This window comes from Centropristis striata, chromosome 19 (assembly GCF_030273125.1).
Source record: "Centropristis striata isolate RG_2023a ecotype Rhode Island chromosome 19, C.striata_1.0, whole genome shotgun sequence".
Classification (NCBI taxonomy): domain Eukaryota; kingdom Metazoa; phylum Chordata; class Actinopteri; order Perciformes; family Serranidae; genus Centropristis; species Centropristis striata.
In genome coordinates, this window is record NC_081535.1 from 17807784 (window position 1) to 17825206 (window position 17423).

The 17423-nt window shown below is 37.7% G+C and overlaps 3 protein-coding genes across 3 annotated transcripts in view; 1 reads left to right on the forward strand and 2 right to left on the reverse strand.

Annotated features, from left to right (window-relative positions):
- The window catches only part of dym (dymeclin), a 67086-nt gene extending 57026 nt beyond the window's left edge, over positions 1-10060 (reverse strand). Inside the window, exons 1-6 of the mRNA XM_059358248.1 lie at positions 9845-10060; positions 7491-7711; positions 4795-4847; positions 4518-4611; positions 2212-2348; positions 886-958 (exon numbers count right to left, since the gene is read on the reverse strand). Coding sequence (XP_059214231.1) covers positions 886-958; positions 2212-2348; positions 4518-4611; positions 4795-4847; positions 7491-7630 — 497 coding nt within the window. The 5' untranslated portion in view covers positions 7631-7711; positions 9845-10060. The remainder of the gene's footprint in view (positions 1-885; positions 959-2211; positions 2349-4517; positions 4612-4794; positions 4848-7490; positions 7712-9844) is intronic.
- A 959-nt stretch (positions 10061-11019) lies between these two features.
- LOC131992297 (UPF0729 protein C18orf32 homolog) lies at positions 11020-13732 on the reverse strand. Its single transcript, XM_059357831.1, has 3 exons — positions 13607-13732; positions 11618-11833; positions 11020-11277 (listed from the first exon to the last, which is right to left on the reverse strand). Exons 2-3 carry the CDS (start codon positions 11795-11797, stop codon positions 11212-11214), a joined length of 246 nt encoding a protein of 81 aa, XP_059213814.1. The 5' UTR covers positions 11798-11833; positions 13607-13732; the 3' UTR covers positions 11020-11211.
- Positions 13733-13746: 14 nt separating this feature from the next.
- rad1 (RAD1 homolog (S. pombe)) lies at positions 13747-17356 on the forward strand. Its single transcript, XM_059357830.1, has 7 exons — positions 13747-13828; positions 14701-14902; positions 14981-15089; positions 15486-15643; positions 15793-15893; positions 16203-16301; positions 16470-17356. Exons 2-7 carry the CDS (start codon positions 14708-14710, stop codon positions 16645-16647), a joined length of 840 nt encoding a protein of 279 aa, XP_059213813.1. The 5' UTR covers positions 13747-13828; positions 14701-14707; the 3' UTR covers positions 16648-17356.
- Positions 17357-17423: the final 67 nt, after the last annotated feature.

Here is a 17423-nt window from a genome sequence, read left to right on the forward strand (position 1 = left end):
TCTGTGAACTTGTTTTGACACTGCAGAGGAGGATTTTGCCCACAGAGACGTACATACTGTATCTCTGTCTCTCTGTGACAGACTGAGTGGCAGGCAGGAGATAATTCCAGCAATGATGAGTAAACACGCTGAATATTCAGTCATTAAAGCAGAGAGTGTTAGCGTGCACGCCACCCACGGGGAGTAAAGGATGATACCATTTTTCAATCATTATGTTCCCTCCTCTCCCACTCATTGGCACGGCTCCTAATCCAACTTTCATTTCAAGCCTTTTCTCTTCCTCAGAAACAACAAACATCTTTTAGTCATATCCTTTCCTTCTTATGTTGTCCCTTTACTCATCACATTGCCAGCTCAGTGCTCCAAAGCGTCATTCAGCCTGACGACTCTGGGAGTGAAACATTATGGACATCCGAGCCTATCCTTGTTCTGTAATGGATTTCAGCTTCTCTCGGTTAGTGAATCAAGGAGTGAATGAGCAAGTGGAGCACGCAAAGAGAGAGTTAGGCATACAAACTTTTCAGAGAACTGCTTTTCATTAACTGCTCAATGACTAACATCTTAGACACATTAACAACCAACAAACATGAATAAAAACAAACTTAAAAGATGGGCTGGGCTGAAAAAAATGCACCAAAGTCACAATTACTTGATGTTTTCATGGGAATATTATGTGGGTAATATGATGTCAGACAAGTGATCTTAAACAATTAACACCATGACATAAAAAAGGGGAAAAAAGCTGTGTGGGGAGTGTAAAATGTCACTGTAGTGTGTTGTATCCGGACCAGCCTTGCATGTGTGACCTTTTTAAAACACAGTGGGGTGTTTAATTCAACCTTCCTCTCACACACACATTCATACACAAACAAGGGAGATACTTACAGCAGGGGCACTTCGACGATCAGGTGAATGAGGTTAGACAACAGCTCCTCCAGGAGGTCCTCGCTGCCTGTTTCTACACAAGGGGTTAAGGGATTTATTATATGAGACATACACCGCAGCTCCCTGTTGATCATCATCTCTCTTCGCACCTTCAAATTCTCACTGTACCTTTCTCTATCTTTCATATTTCATGCTCGCTGTACAGATGCATGAAGACAATTTAGCTAATTTGGATTACAGGGTTTGCCAAGTTAAATATATTACTTTTTAAGACATTTTTAATACCACACATAATTTAATTTAAGACCTGTTTCACAATCATACAGCCCAAAGTCTAAAAGTATGATGGAAACAGGAGAGAAGTTTTTGCTAAAATTCACACTTTTCTACTATGGGATAATGAGCTTCCGAGCTACCAGTGACACTTTCTACAGGTTTGATGGTGCTGATTGAAGCTCCATAAATTGACTGAACAGCCTCTTGAGAGCACAATCCACTGTTGTAACAACTCAGTTCTGTACTCAATGCTTTTTAAGCTTTTCACAACGTACAGACACCCTGCGTAATCATCTCTTTACCACGTTCAACAAGCTGTAATTACCTCTGTGTCATTTTGAAGACAAGTCACAGAAAGATATTTTTGTAACAATCATCCAACTTGAGCTGCAACTGAGGGTGTGCGTTACTGTATTTGTGGAAATGGCACAGTTCATGTGTGAGAACAGCCATGGCAAAATGATAAAAATGAAGGAGAAGCTAATCTCCCCCCCACACACACACACACTTTCCTTTCAATGGTATTTTCATTTTCTCTGCAAATAAACGCCTTAAAAGTTTCATATATTTACCTTAATCGATGTAAAATGCTGATAGTGATTATTGAGGGACTTAGCTCAGACAGTGTGTAAGGCCAAAAAGCAATGTGCAGTCAGTGGACACAGATTCAGACCTTTATTAAAGGAGTCTCTCAGAGACAGCTGATCCAGGTCAGTAGCCAGGGGTATTTGCGCTCAATTAAAAAGTCGATTTCTTATCTCTCTATGAAGGAAAGTATTACACATTTGACCCTAGTGGTTATATTCTAATAACTCATGTTATGAGGCTTCTGGGAGCCAAAACACTTCAGATTTTTCAGCAGATGATGTGAATTTTTGTGGAAAGTATACTCAAGTGGCAAAAAAAAAATCTCTTAACTGATTTAAAGTACCTTCATTTGTGTCTCCACACGTATAAAACGAGAGGTGTTTGCTCAAAAACAGTTTAATCCTGTGAAGCTGATTTCTTTATGTAATTTGTGGCACAAAATCAATGTGTGATGGAGCTCACCTCCACAGGAGCCTGGTGCCCTCTCCTGGTAGGAGAATTGTAGGTGCAGCTCTTCTTCACTCATCTCCCTGATGAACACCTTGAGCAGGCAGCGAATCATAAACAGTGCATTGTGGGCCTGCCAGATAAACAGCTGACTGCAAAAGAGAAACAAAAAAGAAAAAGGAGGACATACAGATGTGATAAAAAATAAATGCTGTTAAAAAGGGGCTGGCTATGTTTGTCAGTGATAAAAGCCCTAAATTTGCAAAAGGAAACAAGGCTGGCCGTGTATGCACTTCCGTAATAAATTCCTTCAAATGTTAAATGTTCCACATATCCATTTAAGAGGTGCTCAGCATACATGCTCAGGATCAAAGCTGTTGTGCTCTGAAACCACAAACTAGACCCCAATGGTAAAGTTCATTTCCTCATGCAAATTAACAAACCATCAGGTTTTCACTTTGTAATCGACATTTTCAACTGACTGAGCAGAACCAGTGGAGAATACTTTGAATGAGGATCCAGTGTTGTGCATGAACCTGCTAAAAGAGGGAAAGGCTCTCTGAGCACCACAATTAAACGTTTGTCCCCTACTATTAGATAAATATTTTGCTCTGAGCCAATGAGAGGTGTTGAAGGAAGATACCGCTGCAAGTTTTGCATTAAAGTCTGTTAACCCTTAATAGGGCACTCATTGAAATACTTGCAAATTCCAAAATTCAACCCTAGAGAATATTGGAGGATATTACATACACCCAGAATGTGTAAAAAAAAACCATACAGACCCAGGGGAGGGGGGTAATATTTTGAGAAAAAAGTTTATGAGATTAAGGTGTCAAATCTACGAGAAAAATGTGCAGATTTATGAGATTTATAGTGGTAAATCAGCGAGAAAAAAAGTTGTTTTTGTCCCCACTTTTGTCTTGTAAATCTTCACATTTTTCTTGGAAATTTGGCACTTTAATCTAGTAAATTTGCACCCCCCCCCCGTTTGTATCTTTATTTTTATTCATACTTGGCCTTAATATGCCGTCATAGTCAAGTTCTCCTCGTACAAGTCCATGTGGTTCTACGACCAAACAGAGAGACATGGGGACCCCATTTTGATATCCACTGAAGTTACGAAATATAGTTATTCGCCCGATAAAGGGTTAATACATCTAATAGTGTTTCCCTCCGGTTAAAATTATGTTTGCCGTAGTGCCTCCTTCTGTGATTAGGTGTGGTTAGGTGTGGGAAAACACACATCGACGGGGTAACGCACATCAACACAACACCTGTTCCAGCACTGCTAAAGTCAAAATATTTGAAGGTGTATCGAACAAATCAGTACAGATTACAGCTGAAAAAATATCACATGTTTGAGCAAATTGTGCCCACCCGGTCTGACAAAAAAAGGGCAAAAAAATCAGCCACACTGAGCTGAAACATTTAAAAAAGAAACAGAAGAAATTCAATTGAGCCAATTAATTTTTTGAGACTGTAAACTTAGTTCAATATTGTGAATGATGAACTAGTTCATTATATTCTGTATGAACTGAACCTCTTTTGCTCTCGAATAATGGCTACCCCTAACTGACTGAACATTATATGAATCTTCCTCTGTACTGTTTAAAATGTGTCTATAGAAAAAAGTAAACAAAAATGCAAGGATTATACTTTTTCTGTGCAAAAATCTTTGTTAAAAAAACACAAGAAAACCGTGAAAATGCTGTTGCCTTTACCATAGCATATAATGACACTGCAGAAGTTGCTATATACCCACAGGGACAAAATGGGGACAAAGTTGGTGAGAAACAAATGAAAAGGAAAACAAGAAATAATTGAAGCCATCCAGTGCAAACCACAATGTTTCACAACCACTAAACACACACGAGGGCGTCTAATCAGTTCCACAAAGTGATAATTTCCACATGCCAATTATGTCAGATGCAGAAATTGTAGGTTTGTTTATGGGACAGAATCTGTTGTGAAATGTGAGAAATATATATGGGAGCGATATCAACAACCTCTAATGAGGTTTAATAGACAATGAGGAGTTCCCACCCGAAGCATTAGGGTGACTTGGGCAGGGCCAGTCTCTGTGGAAATGGAGCTTGGCAGCGAGTGCAGAATAATGCCACATGTGTTGATGGTTATACCTCAGCAGTTTTCTTATGGGAAACTACAACCACTTCAGTGTTTCTGCCCTGTAAAACACAAGGATTCCCTGACTGCCTGTGATCAAACAATAACTGCACTCCCGCATAGCGGACACTGACGTGCACAGGGTCTATCATTACTGGCACAGAGTTCATTCTCTCCTCTGAGGTTCCCATACTCACTCTTGGCATTCTGTCGATATTTTCAGCTCTTTGGTTCTTCCCAGGAAAATTCTCACAAGAGCGCCAAAGTTCCCCGTTCTGGGATTGTTTTCAACTTTGAAAAAAAGAATAGAGAACTGATCAGCAGCGTTACATAAAATCAAGAAACATCCTAATCTGATAATCTGTGATAGTAGCAAACAATAAGAAGAAACATGTTTTTTTTATGTATTTAAACTTTGGAGAAGTTCATATTGATTGTGATCATCATGAAACGGTTATAACATAACCAACGTACTGAGGATCTTGGCGAGGGGGATGACAGCCTCTTCCAGTAACTTGGAGTCTCCACTGTTTTAAGGAAAAAAACATGGAAGAAGAGAGTTAGCAAACAAGGCGAAGATGCTTAAATGATAACCAAGAGAAAATGGATCAGACAACCTGATTGCTTGTATCATCTGCCCTCTGATATCATGCTACAAAATTGCAGTATAACCAGGGGTGGGGGGAGAAAGTCAATTCTTAGATGCATTGCAATTCTCTCTTAAAAGATTACATCTCGATGCAGAAAAGTCAGAAAGACGAAGAGAAAATACTTTCTGCATTTACACTAACTCTAATGCAAGTTGTGTGTAACTAAACTAAAAGATAATGGAAATTAAACTAATCCACTTATTTCAATTATGGGTCATTACAAATGTATTAAAAGTAATAATGCATTGGTAATCATTTTATAATTGCATCGTAGCCCTCTGAATTGAAAACAAATGTGACTGGACAGACTGGAAGGCCAAATCAATGCCCTAACTCACAATGTTAACGAAAGTTAAGAATTATTTGTGTATCCACAGCATGATTTGGATCAGCTCCTGAATGTAATTTAGTAAAAATGGTATTTAATAATTTTTCCTTGGCATGCTACAACCTTCCACTAAGTTTCATTAAAATTGGGGCAGCGTTTTTTCTGTAATCCTGCTGACAAACAGATAAACTGAACAGAAAGAAAACTTTATTGGTGGAGGAATGACCAGGAATAAAAAATATAAGTAAATATATGAATGCCTATCGAAGACTAAATGTACAGTGACAGTCATTTTCTGTAATATTGCTACAACAGAGCATATATATTTACTGGTTCATAAGATCAGTTGGAGACATTTGTAGTTTATACAAACTAATTCCAACTGTACAGTTTGATTAGAGTTCAATGTGGAATCTCTCTCCTTTCTGGTCGTAAACTTTGTAGTCAGATTAGCAATCTAAATAAGTTGACTTTGGCTCTTAAAACTTGTGATGAACATTTGACATTTTTCTGACATTTTACAGATCTAAAGATTCATCCAGAAAGTAATAAGCAGATTAATGGATCATGAAAATATCCTAAATCACAAAACACTGGCTTAGATCACTAATAGTGCTTTTATTTGTGTTGTCCCCAGATGCATATATGTTCAATTTGTGTCTTTATGTCTTATATTTGTGTTAAGAAAATTAGGCAAAACAGAGCGCAATAATGAGCAGGATTAGTGCACAAGTGAACGTGGTCTGGTAACAACTTTTCAGAGATGACTGAATGACATAAATGTAGTGTCTTTACTGAGCTAAATGTTAATCTATTCTCAACCAGAACAATAATCCTGCTTGACTCAGCTCAGCAAACATCCTGTCTAAGGTTTAATGTTGAATCCTGGTTAAGAATCTTAAAGGACTTTGTCATTAGAGAGGTTGTGTGCCAAGCATCTATTTGTATAGCATACTATAACTCTTGAGGAGACGCTGTAGGTAATTTGTCAAACACTGAGGCATTTCCAAGAAGCGATTTGAGGAATCTCTAATAGTCTGTTGTCCTCTGAATTTTTAAAACACACCAGCTATGAAACTTTGATGAAAAACACTTCAAGGAGACATATTTTCTGCCAACGCCCCTTAGGTCTACAATGCAATAAATGTTGCTACTGTCACTATCAATTTTATCTTTATCTTGTTTCCTCTCCTGGGTGGCTGTTTGTTTTATTTCTGTTTGGCATGTAAGGTTTTCATCTAGAGCTGCAACTCAGGCTTATCTCATTATTTCTTTCATGTTAACTTATCTAAAATTAGCTTAATTATTCTTGGGATGTTTAAAGAGTTATTTGTGTAACAATATATTCGCTCTATAATGAAGCCAAACAGAGATAAGAAGATGTGTGAAATGTGAAGCTGAAAACCAGGAATGTTTGGTACTTCAATGGGAGAAATTCCTGAAACTGATAATCACTGAGCCTTGCAATATTCTGGCACTTAACCCTCTGGGATCACACTAATTTACCACACTTTGAGGCCCTTAGGGCTGAAAATGTCCACTTCCAAAAAAATGCTATAAAAACTTAACAAATTAATATTTTTTTCTACTTTTTTCTGCATTAACCTCTTAAGCAACATCCGCCCTGCTCGAAATGACCAAATGTTTACATAAATATTTTTGACATTTTAACCCATTAAATGCCAGTTTGATTGCACGGTGTCACTGATGTTTCTAATAAAACAAATGCCCCAGTCAAAAATAACTCAATTTTTTGGTGTTTTTTCTTTGAAAAACAGTGAAACAAATTGACATTTAAAGGGTTAAAATGCTCAAAATCTTTAATCTGGTAGTTTTGAGCAGGGCGGGGGTTGTTTAAGAGGTTTATGCAGAAAAAGGTAGAAAAAACTATTAATCTGTAAAGTTTTTATAGCAGTTTTTTGGAAGTGGACATTTTCAGCCTTAAGGGCCTGAAAGGGTCATACATTTGTACACAGGGTATTATAGAGCTATTAGAAAAAGTTACATTTGAAATCCAAAATATATCAAGAAAGAAAACTTTCTTCCAAAAAGCATGCCATTTGCAGTATCACAGCCAAAATGACTGCCAAAACAAAAGTGAAAAATGACAAATTTGGCTGAAAAATGTCCCTAGTGTTCCCAGAGGGTTAATGGGACACATTAACAGAATCTTTCAGTGTGTGTGTATTTACCTGCTGGTGGGACTGATGAAGGTAAAGGAGATGAGCTGGTTCCAGAAAGGATCATTCTCCGATATGGACTCGGTGCCGACCAGGGCCTTGAGGCTGGGGTTGTCGGAGAGGTCGCTCACCTGGCTGGTGTTGGCTCCCATCTCTCTCTCTCTCTCTCTACTGGCTCCAATCAGCCAGACTCACCACTCTTCACTGCTTTTTCACCAGGCATATGCCAAATCCTGCAGCAGAAGAAACTCTTTAATCTTTGATGACACCAGAAGATAACCTGCTACTATGTATGTCTGGAGCAGCTTCACAGAATGTTATGCTGTAAAGGCATAAAGGTTTTATTATGAAGCGAACAGCTTCTTAGGCCCGACCATTGTGGGATTTCTGAGACTGATACCGATTTTTGAGAAGAACACACCAATTACCAACATGCAGGCTGATATAGTCCATTTTTGACCTGGAATCAAAACAGACCTTTTCTATGTGGATTATGCACCGATATGATCTCTTAAACAAATAATTTATTACACATTATGCTAAAAATGTATTGCATCGTCAACCAATTCTAGAAATGAACTGAGAAGAATGAATAAAAAATAAAAAAAACAGCTTAATAAACATCAACACTGTATGTTAAGTGTCGGTCAATAGCTGACTATTTTAACAAAGAAGGAATAAAAATTAAACAAACAGCTAACTCTGTTTCTAAATCAGGATAAGGATAATTTTTTCTGCATTTTATGTTCTGTAAAAAAAAAAGTTTTACAACTTAATCCAGGGAGCCCCCACCAGCTGGGGCTATGAATTACATACTTGTGAAAAAGATTTTTATAATCATCTATTTATAGACGATATGAATGTTAAAAACATGAGGTCATTAGCTTTTAGAATCTGTAGACCAATTTTATGTTGCCCAAAGTCTATCTTATTAGAAAAGTCTTTAACAAAGGCGTTTTTCCTAGAAATATTCTGGTGAAGAAGAGGTTGATATCTGATAATATCAAGATACCAAAGTTGCAGATACCGACTGATATCGATCGATGCGTGTGAGCTATTACATTTCTCTCTCTGCACTCAAATTCGGATAAGTTTAGAAGGATGCGCCCTGGTGCCCCCGGGGTTTAAGGTGGTGTCCATATAATCACAGTGTCCCCAGTTCAGCCTGGGGACCTTTGTTAATCACTGCCATTCCAAATCTCTTTTTCTCCCCTCATTTCCTACTAGTCTGTATTGTCTACTCCCCAATAAATGCATAAACCCGCCCCACCAAAAAAAGTTGGAATTCTGCAAAGCATCTCACAAAACTTTATCTTATCTTTACTTGATTTCAAAAGTAAAGATGAAATATTAAGTCAACACACTGCAGCACATCTGACAATGTATTTATTTATTTACAAAAATTGATTAAGGATTTTTCACTAACCAGGCACCCACAAACTGACTTCTCTCTTGATTACAGAGACTTAAGGTCGCCATAATAGCCATTACAAACATCATCAAACAATAAAAAAGACAGAACTGGCACATAACTTAGATTAATTATATTATTTTTCACTTGTAAACAATTCAGATTAAACATCAGCTATAAATTTGTCAAAAATCCATTACAGCACTACCATGTGTACATTGGGTGCTGATAATCAATACAAGAAGGCACATTGAGGACTAATAATGTGTCTCTCTAATCTCCCTATCAGTGCATTTCAAAGCGAATCATTAATGAAGAAAAATCATCTGTCCTCACCCAGTCCAATACATTCATTCATACGGGAGGTCAGTTTCACTACAGGATGTATAATGAACCAGGACGTGGGTTTTACTTTATTGAAATGACACACCTTCAGCACACAGGTTTAGACTCCGAGCCAACATTTGCCCAAGTACACTGCAGCACACAGTGGTAAACCACAGAGAAGGTTCGTTTATGTCTTTTAATATTAATGTTAATACAGTGCTGCACAAATCTGAGCTATGAGGGGATACACATGCCATCAAAACATTTATTTTCTTATGCTGTTGTTATCATTGGGTAAAAGACAGTTGCCACATTATAGTTTGAAGATGCATTGTGCCACCTCATGCTCCTTTAAACATCTTTGCTAATAATTTGACTGCACTTGCATCTGCTGCTCTAGTTAACCAACTTGCAATGACGTTAGCTAGCCTCTCCTGTTTCAAGTGTGAGAAATAGTCTCGACAATTTCCACTGTAAACACGGTGAACTGACAGTCACATATTAGCATGAAGTCACAGCTAGGTAAACTACTGATTCATGAACGTGTCCGGTTCACCGGCGGTTAATAACTCACTGTCCAGAAAGCAGCTACCGTTCACGGCTTGTTTGCTATCAGCTGACCGCTTACCTGTCATAAATGCTTCTCGCAGTTTCCGCGGCTCAGTCGGCTCCCAGGATCGTTAAAATGTGACCGTTTTTTACAGCGATGGACAGTTTTGTCCAATTTTTTTAAATCGAGTGTAATTTCCGTAAGCAAATACTTTAAACTGCAGGTAATTTGAGACAATTAAGTTTACTCTACATACTCCTTTCCTCCATGTTTTCCACGTCGCCACCCCTTGCGTAATGACGACATCGGAGGCGTTGAGTACGTCTGTGACGTTGCAGATAGAAATAGGGCCAATAGAAGTGCTTAATCTAAACTTAGCTTTTCTATGTACTTGAAGTTCTGTTTTAGAAGTCATTCTTTGACACCATATATATATATATATATATATATATATATATATATATAGAGTAGGTTTGTTTTTGAACATATTATAAATGTAAGGTATTCTAATCACACTAAGTCAAATATCTCTCTCCATCAGCCTTTAAAAGTTTTCGTTAAAAACATTTTCATTAATCCATTGTGATAAAATGTTCTTTATCACGTCTTAGAAGTCATTAAAACATTTTGTAATTTAGTGCTGTATTCAATTGAATATAGGTTGCAAAGGATTTGCAAATCATAGCTTTTTTGTTATTTTTACACTTTTCTTGAATTGAAGCTGTACAGGGATACACAGATACCTGCTGTATCAACCCATGATAACCAACAAAAACTATGAGATGGATACACACACACACACACATATTTTATATGCATGTCTACTGTGAATTTTTATCCACTTCAAGTTACATAAAAATCGTCATAAAATGCTTTGTGTCATAATTCAGGGGAAAAAACTCATGGAACCGTTAAAATCTTGTTTTCTTTCACATTTGTCATTACAGACCAATTGCAATGATCAGTCTTAAACCACGCCTTTTACACAGGTATGATCTTGCTGTACCATTCCATTTAAAATTTCACAAAATACGAACAATCCATCCATTAATGACTTTGCTATATGAAGTGACCAAACAAGCTGAAGTAGAATCACAGCATATTATAGGAGCAATGAGAGCATTTTTATTTTTTTTAAGGTTTTTAATTCATTTATTAAACTGCAAGTTTGACTTAGAAAAACTATTCCATTGAGAGTGAATGTTCAACACAATGAATGCATATATTAATTTGTGATTAATAAGGAAACAATATCATCAGTAACCAATTTATTAAAGAAGCTGGAATATAAATGGAAACAAATTAAAAACAAGATATGCATTACATGGTAGGGCATGAAAAACCACTCCAATCAAGGAAGAATGATAAGTTAATTTAGCATTTCTCTATCTTATATTAATAGCATATATACAATGTGTTTGATGCATTATAAACATTAAGAGCTGTCAGTCTGTCTTCTTATCTGCTGCTATAGTGGCTCCATTGGCAGTGACCTCACCGTTGCTTTCAGGCTGAAACACATGACAAAGAAAATGTATTTTAAAATGCTGTTATAAACATGTTATTTTGAAAGAGGCTCTAAAGCTTAAGAGGCAGCAGAATCAGTCATGATTTGTTCAAGTGAACCACAACTTAACCTGCAAAATTCAATCACTTTAAATAATTTTAAATATGAGAAAATACATTCAGAGTATATATTTTTAAGTGTTAATGTTAGAAAGAATATGTCTACTATTCAGCTGATATTTAACATACAATGTTAAACCATACAGCCCTACAAAAATAAATAAAGGAAAAATAGTTTCATTATTAAAATGTCATAATAAAATAATTACTTTTAAATTAACTTACCTTGTGAGTCCCATTACTCTGTTCGCTAACTTTTTGGTCAGTAGTGCCACTCTCCTGGACCGCTTTTTTGGTCCAGAATGTATTGATAAACGGTGAAATAATAGGATAGATGAACGGCTCCAGGAACCTTTTGTAGACCCACAACAGGACCGGAATCACAATACAGGGAATGCACACCATGACTGTGGCTTAGTTAGGCCGCCCGAAATGAAGAACCTAAATAAGAGAAGGGACACACAGATTTGCATCGTGTCATAACTGATAATTTATGCGAAAGTGCACTGTTGTTATAACATAGTTGAGCCTATGTATTTTGATCTAAGTTTTTCAAAATATTATAATTTATTTTTTTAAATTATATATCATTACTTTACTTGTTTTTTTCAGCTTAATTATAATAAAGTAAATAAAATATTAGTCCTGTGTTATTTGATTCTATTTACCAGCATTACAACAACTATAAATGGTTAATAGTAAATGGACTGCACTTATATAGCGCTTTTATCCAAAGCGATTTACACTACAGACTTCGCTTATTCACCCGTTCACACACACACATTCATACTGGTGGCCGAGGCTACCAGGGCACACTGGTGCCACCTGCCACCATTGGCTATAACCTATAACCTGTCACAGACTTCTTAATATGGTTAATGCCATTATTGTTAATCTCGTTCATCTGTCTATGTCACCTCTGTCTCATCCTCGTCCCTCTATCCTCCCTCTCTCTCTTTCCCCTCTCACATTCTATCTATTGTGTTTTACTATGTTGATCAATTCTGTACAAACGACATCTATTGCACATCTGTCTGTCCTGGGAGGGGGATCCCTCCTCTGATGCTCTCCCTGAAGTTTCTTAATTTTTTTCCTGTGTTCAAGATTTTGTTCTTTAGGACTTTTTCCTTGTCCATCATGAGGGTCAAATGCTTGAGGGTGTTATACCCTGTGCAGTCTGTAAAGCCGTTTGAGGAAAGTTTGTGATTTGCGATTCTTGGCTCTATAAAAAAAAACTGTCTGCCTCAATATCTGTGAAGGAAGCGACCTCATCAGATAAAGATAAAGGAAGCATTAAATAGGCTAGAAGGGCACTTAGAGAGTGCAGACCTCCACCAAAATAAAAAAAATACCCTATCCTGCAGTTGTAAGGAAGGTTAAAAATAGTTTGTGTATCTGCCACAGGATTCAGATTCACTCCAAAAATAAATGAGTTCTTCCCTGGCCCATGCTCCAGCCTTCCACAAAGTTTCATGAAAATCGTGAAAATAGTTATTCTGTAATCCTGCTGATTCTGGGCTCTATAAATAAAACTGAACTGAACTGAAACTCAATAAAAGACTTGGGAAAAGCCACCCGTTTTTAAATGCAATACTTGCAACATATTTTCAAATGAGTAATCAGGTCAAATAATCTCGATCTCAATATTCACCAAAATTGTGATTTTTGCCAAAACTGAGCAACAGTTATTGTAATGTATGTTTGAACGGTTGTACAAAAATGTCAGTAAACTCGACTGCAGTGTTGCTAGAGATTCACAAGGGGGCGTAAGAACTATAATGCATGTGTCAAATGCAAACTGTATCTCATAAAGTTTATTCTGAGTCCGAACCACTTTTATGACAGCTCTGCCTCCATCCACCAGCTCTCACAGTTTACCACCAGCCACCTGTCAGTGAAACTTAAGTCTAAGAGTCTAATTTTGAGTTAAACTACCACAAGAGAGGCTGTGTATCCAGCTATTCTTTACGACATTAATTCTCAACCTGCTGAGGTCCCTTTTGAGCATCTAGGTCATTTTGTATGTTATTAACTTGTTTTGTTACTGATCGGCGAACACGTTAGTCAAGCGTCACCAGTGAGTGTTACCTAATGCTAACGTTAGCTTACTGTCATCGCTCGGTGAATTTAACAGGTATGAAGAATTACACCTATCCTGCAGACATAACAACATTGTCTTACCCATTATAACTTTAACTGCATTATAATTCTCACCTCTGTAGATCACAAAACACCACTGCTGTCACGTACTGCTGCTGTTAAGCGGATATTTCTCAGGTGTTTTGGTCTGTGCCGCTATTGCGAACTCTCTGGAATGCTATTTGACATGCGCAAAACCAACTTCCGTTACGTAGAAGAAGAGAGAAGCGGAAGTAGTTACTAATCTGGGCGCCTTCCTTCAAAACACAAGCAGATGCGATTCTAAAATACAACTTTGTAAGTGTCCTACACACATTATTAACTTTAGTTAACACCAACATTTCTTTTAATGTGTATTTACTGGGGATGTTAAATACTACAATATGTGATACTGAAATAAACGGCAGTTTGCTGTTGGATTGTTTTTAACTGCATGTGAAACGCTGTTAGTAGCCTAGCTTAAAAACAATATCAGACAGCTAACTAATGGCAGTTTAGTGCGCCTATTGTACAGTTTAAATTCTTGTTTGCTCTTGATTTAAAATTGAAATGGTATCCAAGTTGTAATTAATTAGACATTTCTGTTTTCTTCTGCTGCTTTCAGTTTTTGTGCTGTATTTTACCTGTGAGCCTGTTGCACCACTTGTGTCTAGGTTCAAACAGCCTAGTTAGACCCTAAATTATGACTAAATTGTGATTTTTGTATTTCTAATATAAAAGCGTATGCATCGCCACGGAGATAAGTTATAACATAACTCGTAATTAACAACTGAATTGATGCACATGCCCCCAGGGAAAACAGCATTTTCTGCCACCCTGCACACGTTTCGTTTAATTTCTGAGGCAATACTCCAGTAATGACCTAATATATTGATATGATATGTCGCAGAAGGCTAACTCTGCATTGTAACTTGATAAAATTGCACTTGCCTTTAGTGGTTTAGTTCAGTGAAGACTTTTTCCAAACTAGTGAAGTGTTGTCCCAGGTAGTCTTGGGGCAACCAATTGGGGAAGCTGATATAGTTACAAAGTAACTAATAGTTTCTAAGCCTCTAGTGCCGACTTCACACCCCAACTTAGAAAGTATGTTACACGCAGCAGGTGCAGCCCCGTGAAAACTTTCACTGTCCAAAAGTTTCTTGTAAAGTTCTCTGTGTTTTTTTTTCCAGTGCCACAATGCCTCTGTCGACTCAGTCGCAAGCCGATGATGAACAGTACGTTTTAGTGGCCTGTTTGGATAACGCTCGCAACCTGTCAAACATACTGAAAGCAATCACATTCAAAGACCACGCCATTTTCAGCGCCACACCAAATGGCCTGAAGGTCACTGTGGAGGACTCCAAATGTCTACAAGCCAATGCATTCATCCAGGTGTGCATTCACCCAGTCTTGATTTCCCCCCAAATTCTAGTGGTGATACTTGAAACTGATACTTTTTTTAAATTCCAGGCTGAGATCTTCCAAGAGTTCACCATAAAGGAAGATTCAGTTGGTTTTCAGATCAACCTCACAGTGCTGCTGGACTGTCTTAATATCTTTGGAGGAAGCACAGCACCAGGTAATGATAAAAGAAGAAATAAATAAACTACGAGGGCATTCAGAGTGCAGACCTCCAGCCAAATCCCCTATTTCGCACTTGTACAGAAAGTTGAAAATACACCCTACATCAGCCACAGTATTCAGATCCACTCCAAAATTGAATGGGCTCTTCCTTGGCCCATGCTTCAGCCTTCCACAAAGTATCATGAAAGTCAGGCAAATAGTGATTCTATAATCCTGCTAACGGACAGCAAAACAAACAATGTGAAGCTATAACATAACCTCCTTGGCAGATTAATAAACCAGATTTGTTTTAATACCAAGCATAACAGTATACTGATTTTTTCATATTTTTAGCAATATATTACATCCATCTCAGATGTAACTCAACATTTTCACTTTCTCCCTATTGCAGGAGTATCAACAGCCTTGCGGATGTGCTACAGGGGGTACGGTTACCCTCTGACCCTGTTCCTGGAGGAGGGTGGGGTGGTGACTGTGTGCAAGATAAATACACAAGAACCTGAAGAGCCAGTCGACTATGAATTCTGCAGCACCAACGTCACAAACAAGGTGGACATTCACTATATCGTATTATAAAGATAGAAACTAATTTTCTGTTTCCTTGCAATGTTTGCTCTCTTTACAAGCCCATTAAAAACATATATGACCGTATCTAGCTCATCATCTTGCTTCTCATGCACTTCTGTCTCTTTTTAAAGGTGATCCTGCAGTCAGAGAGTCTGAAAGAAGCTTTCTCTGAGCTGGACATGACCAGCGAGGTGCTGCAGATCACCATGTCCCCCAGCCAGCCAAACTTTAGGTATGATGTCAAAATTACAACTGCTTTTAAAGCATTACTACTTGTTCAACAGTGTAATTTTTTAAGGACACCTCTCAAACCATTTTTGTTTGATCACACTGATTTTAAGTCACTCACATACACTATCAGTGCTTTGGTTTAATTTATTGAATAGCAAAGTTTTAGTTGTGACATTCTTCATGCGCTCAGTTATACAAAGTATTGTTTTTTTATCTAAATGCACCATTAAGTGTCAAGATCAATTCTGGATATATAACTATTGATTATTACCTTTCAGCAGAAGTGTTCTGTTTTGTTTTTCCTCTCCAGGTTGTCCACTTTTGGGAACTCTGGAAGTGCCCATTATGATTATCCCAAAGACTCTGACATGATGGAGCTGTTCCAATGCACCAAGACACAAACCAACAGGTTAGAAAACAAACTGCTTCAGCTTTAATTTGTTTTCACATCATCTTACATTATGATGTCCACCTCTAGTACCACACACTGAGGAATATTCTTGGTTCTTTATCTGCCTGTGAAGACTTTTAATAAAGCTCCACCTTCAATGCTGCCCTCTCTGTTAAACCATGACAGGTACAAGATGTCCCTGCTGAAGCCGTCTACCAAAGCCTTGGCTTTGTCCTCTAAAGTGTCTGTGAGGACGGACAACAGGGGCTTCCTCTCTCTGCAGTACCTGGTCAGGAACGACGACGGACAGATCTGTTTTGTGGAATATTATTGTTGTCCTGACGAAGAGGTGGAGGGGGAGTGATTACAGTCTGTTGAATTCTCTTTCAAAGAAGCACCTTAACTACAGTGGTGGCCAGTCACTTTGAGTTAGAAGGTACAGCCAGTTAGGTGCACACTGGACTTCATGGATAATGGACACAGTGAGACAGGATGCATTGTTTTGACAAAATCCTAATTTGCCACAATCATTTGCGTGAAGAACTGGCACTGGATTTGTGGAATGATAATGCACCTGGTCTTGTTCAGGTGTGTAGTTAAACCATCATAACATGTACATAATTTCAAGGACAGATATGGAAAATGATGGTATGCCCTGTTACTGTATATTGTATTGTTTGTTACTATGAAGACTCTGTATTTTGAGTCAGAAATCCCACAGCATGTGAACCTTGTCTGCAAATACAAGGTGTTTTGTCGAGTTGTTCACAGCACTCAATCTAGTCCTTCTGGAGCTTTCTCTGCCTTTTTTTCGTTGGATACATGTAGCAAGTTGGTGACGGCCCATAAAATATTAAAGACATAGCACATCTATACATTTTCCTCAAGGTGTTTAGTGCAGCATGTAGATTACCATAATCGACTCATGTTGAATGCATATACAGATACCTTTGACAGTCCTTTGTTTGGAGTATATAACAGATGACAGACTGTTCCAAGTTTAAATTGTTTTATTTCAGTGACATAGAAAACAACTGTAGTCACTCAAAAAGCAATAAACAGTTTTTTTTTTACATTGATAACTTTTATGAAAAAAATGACCTGTCTGCACTGTTGCATTGCCATAATGTTTTGAGACAA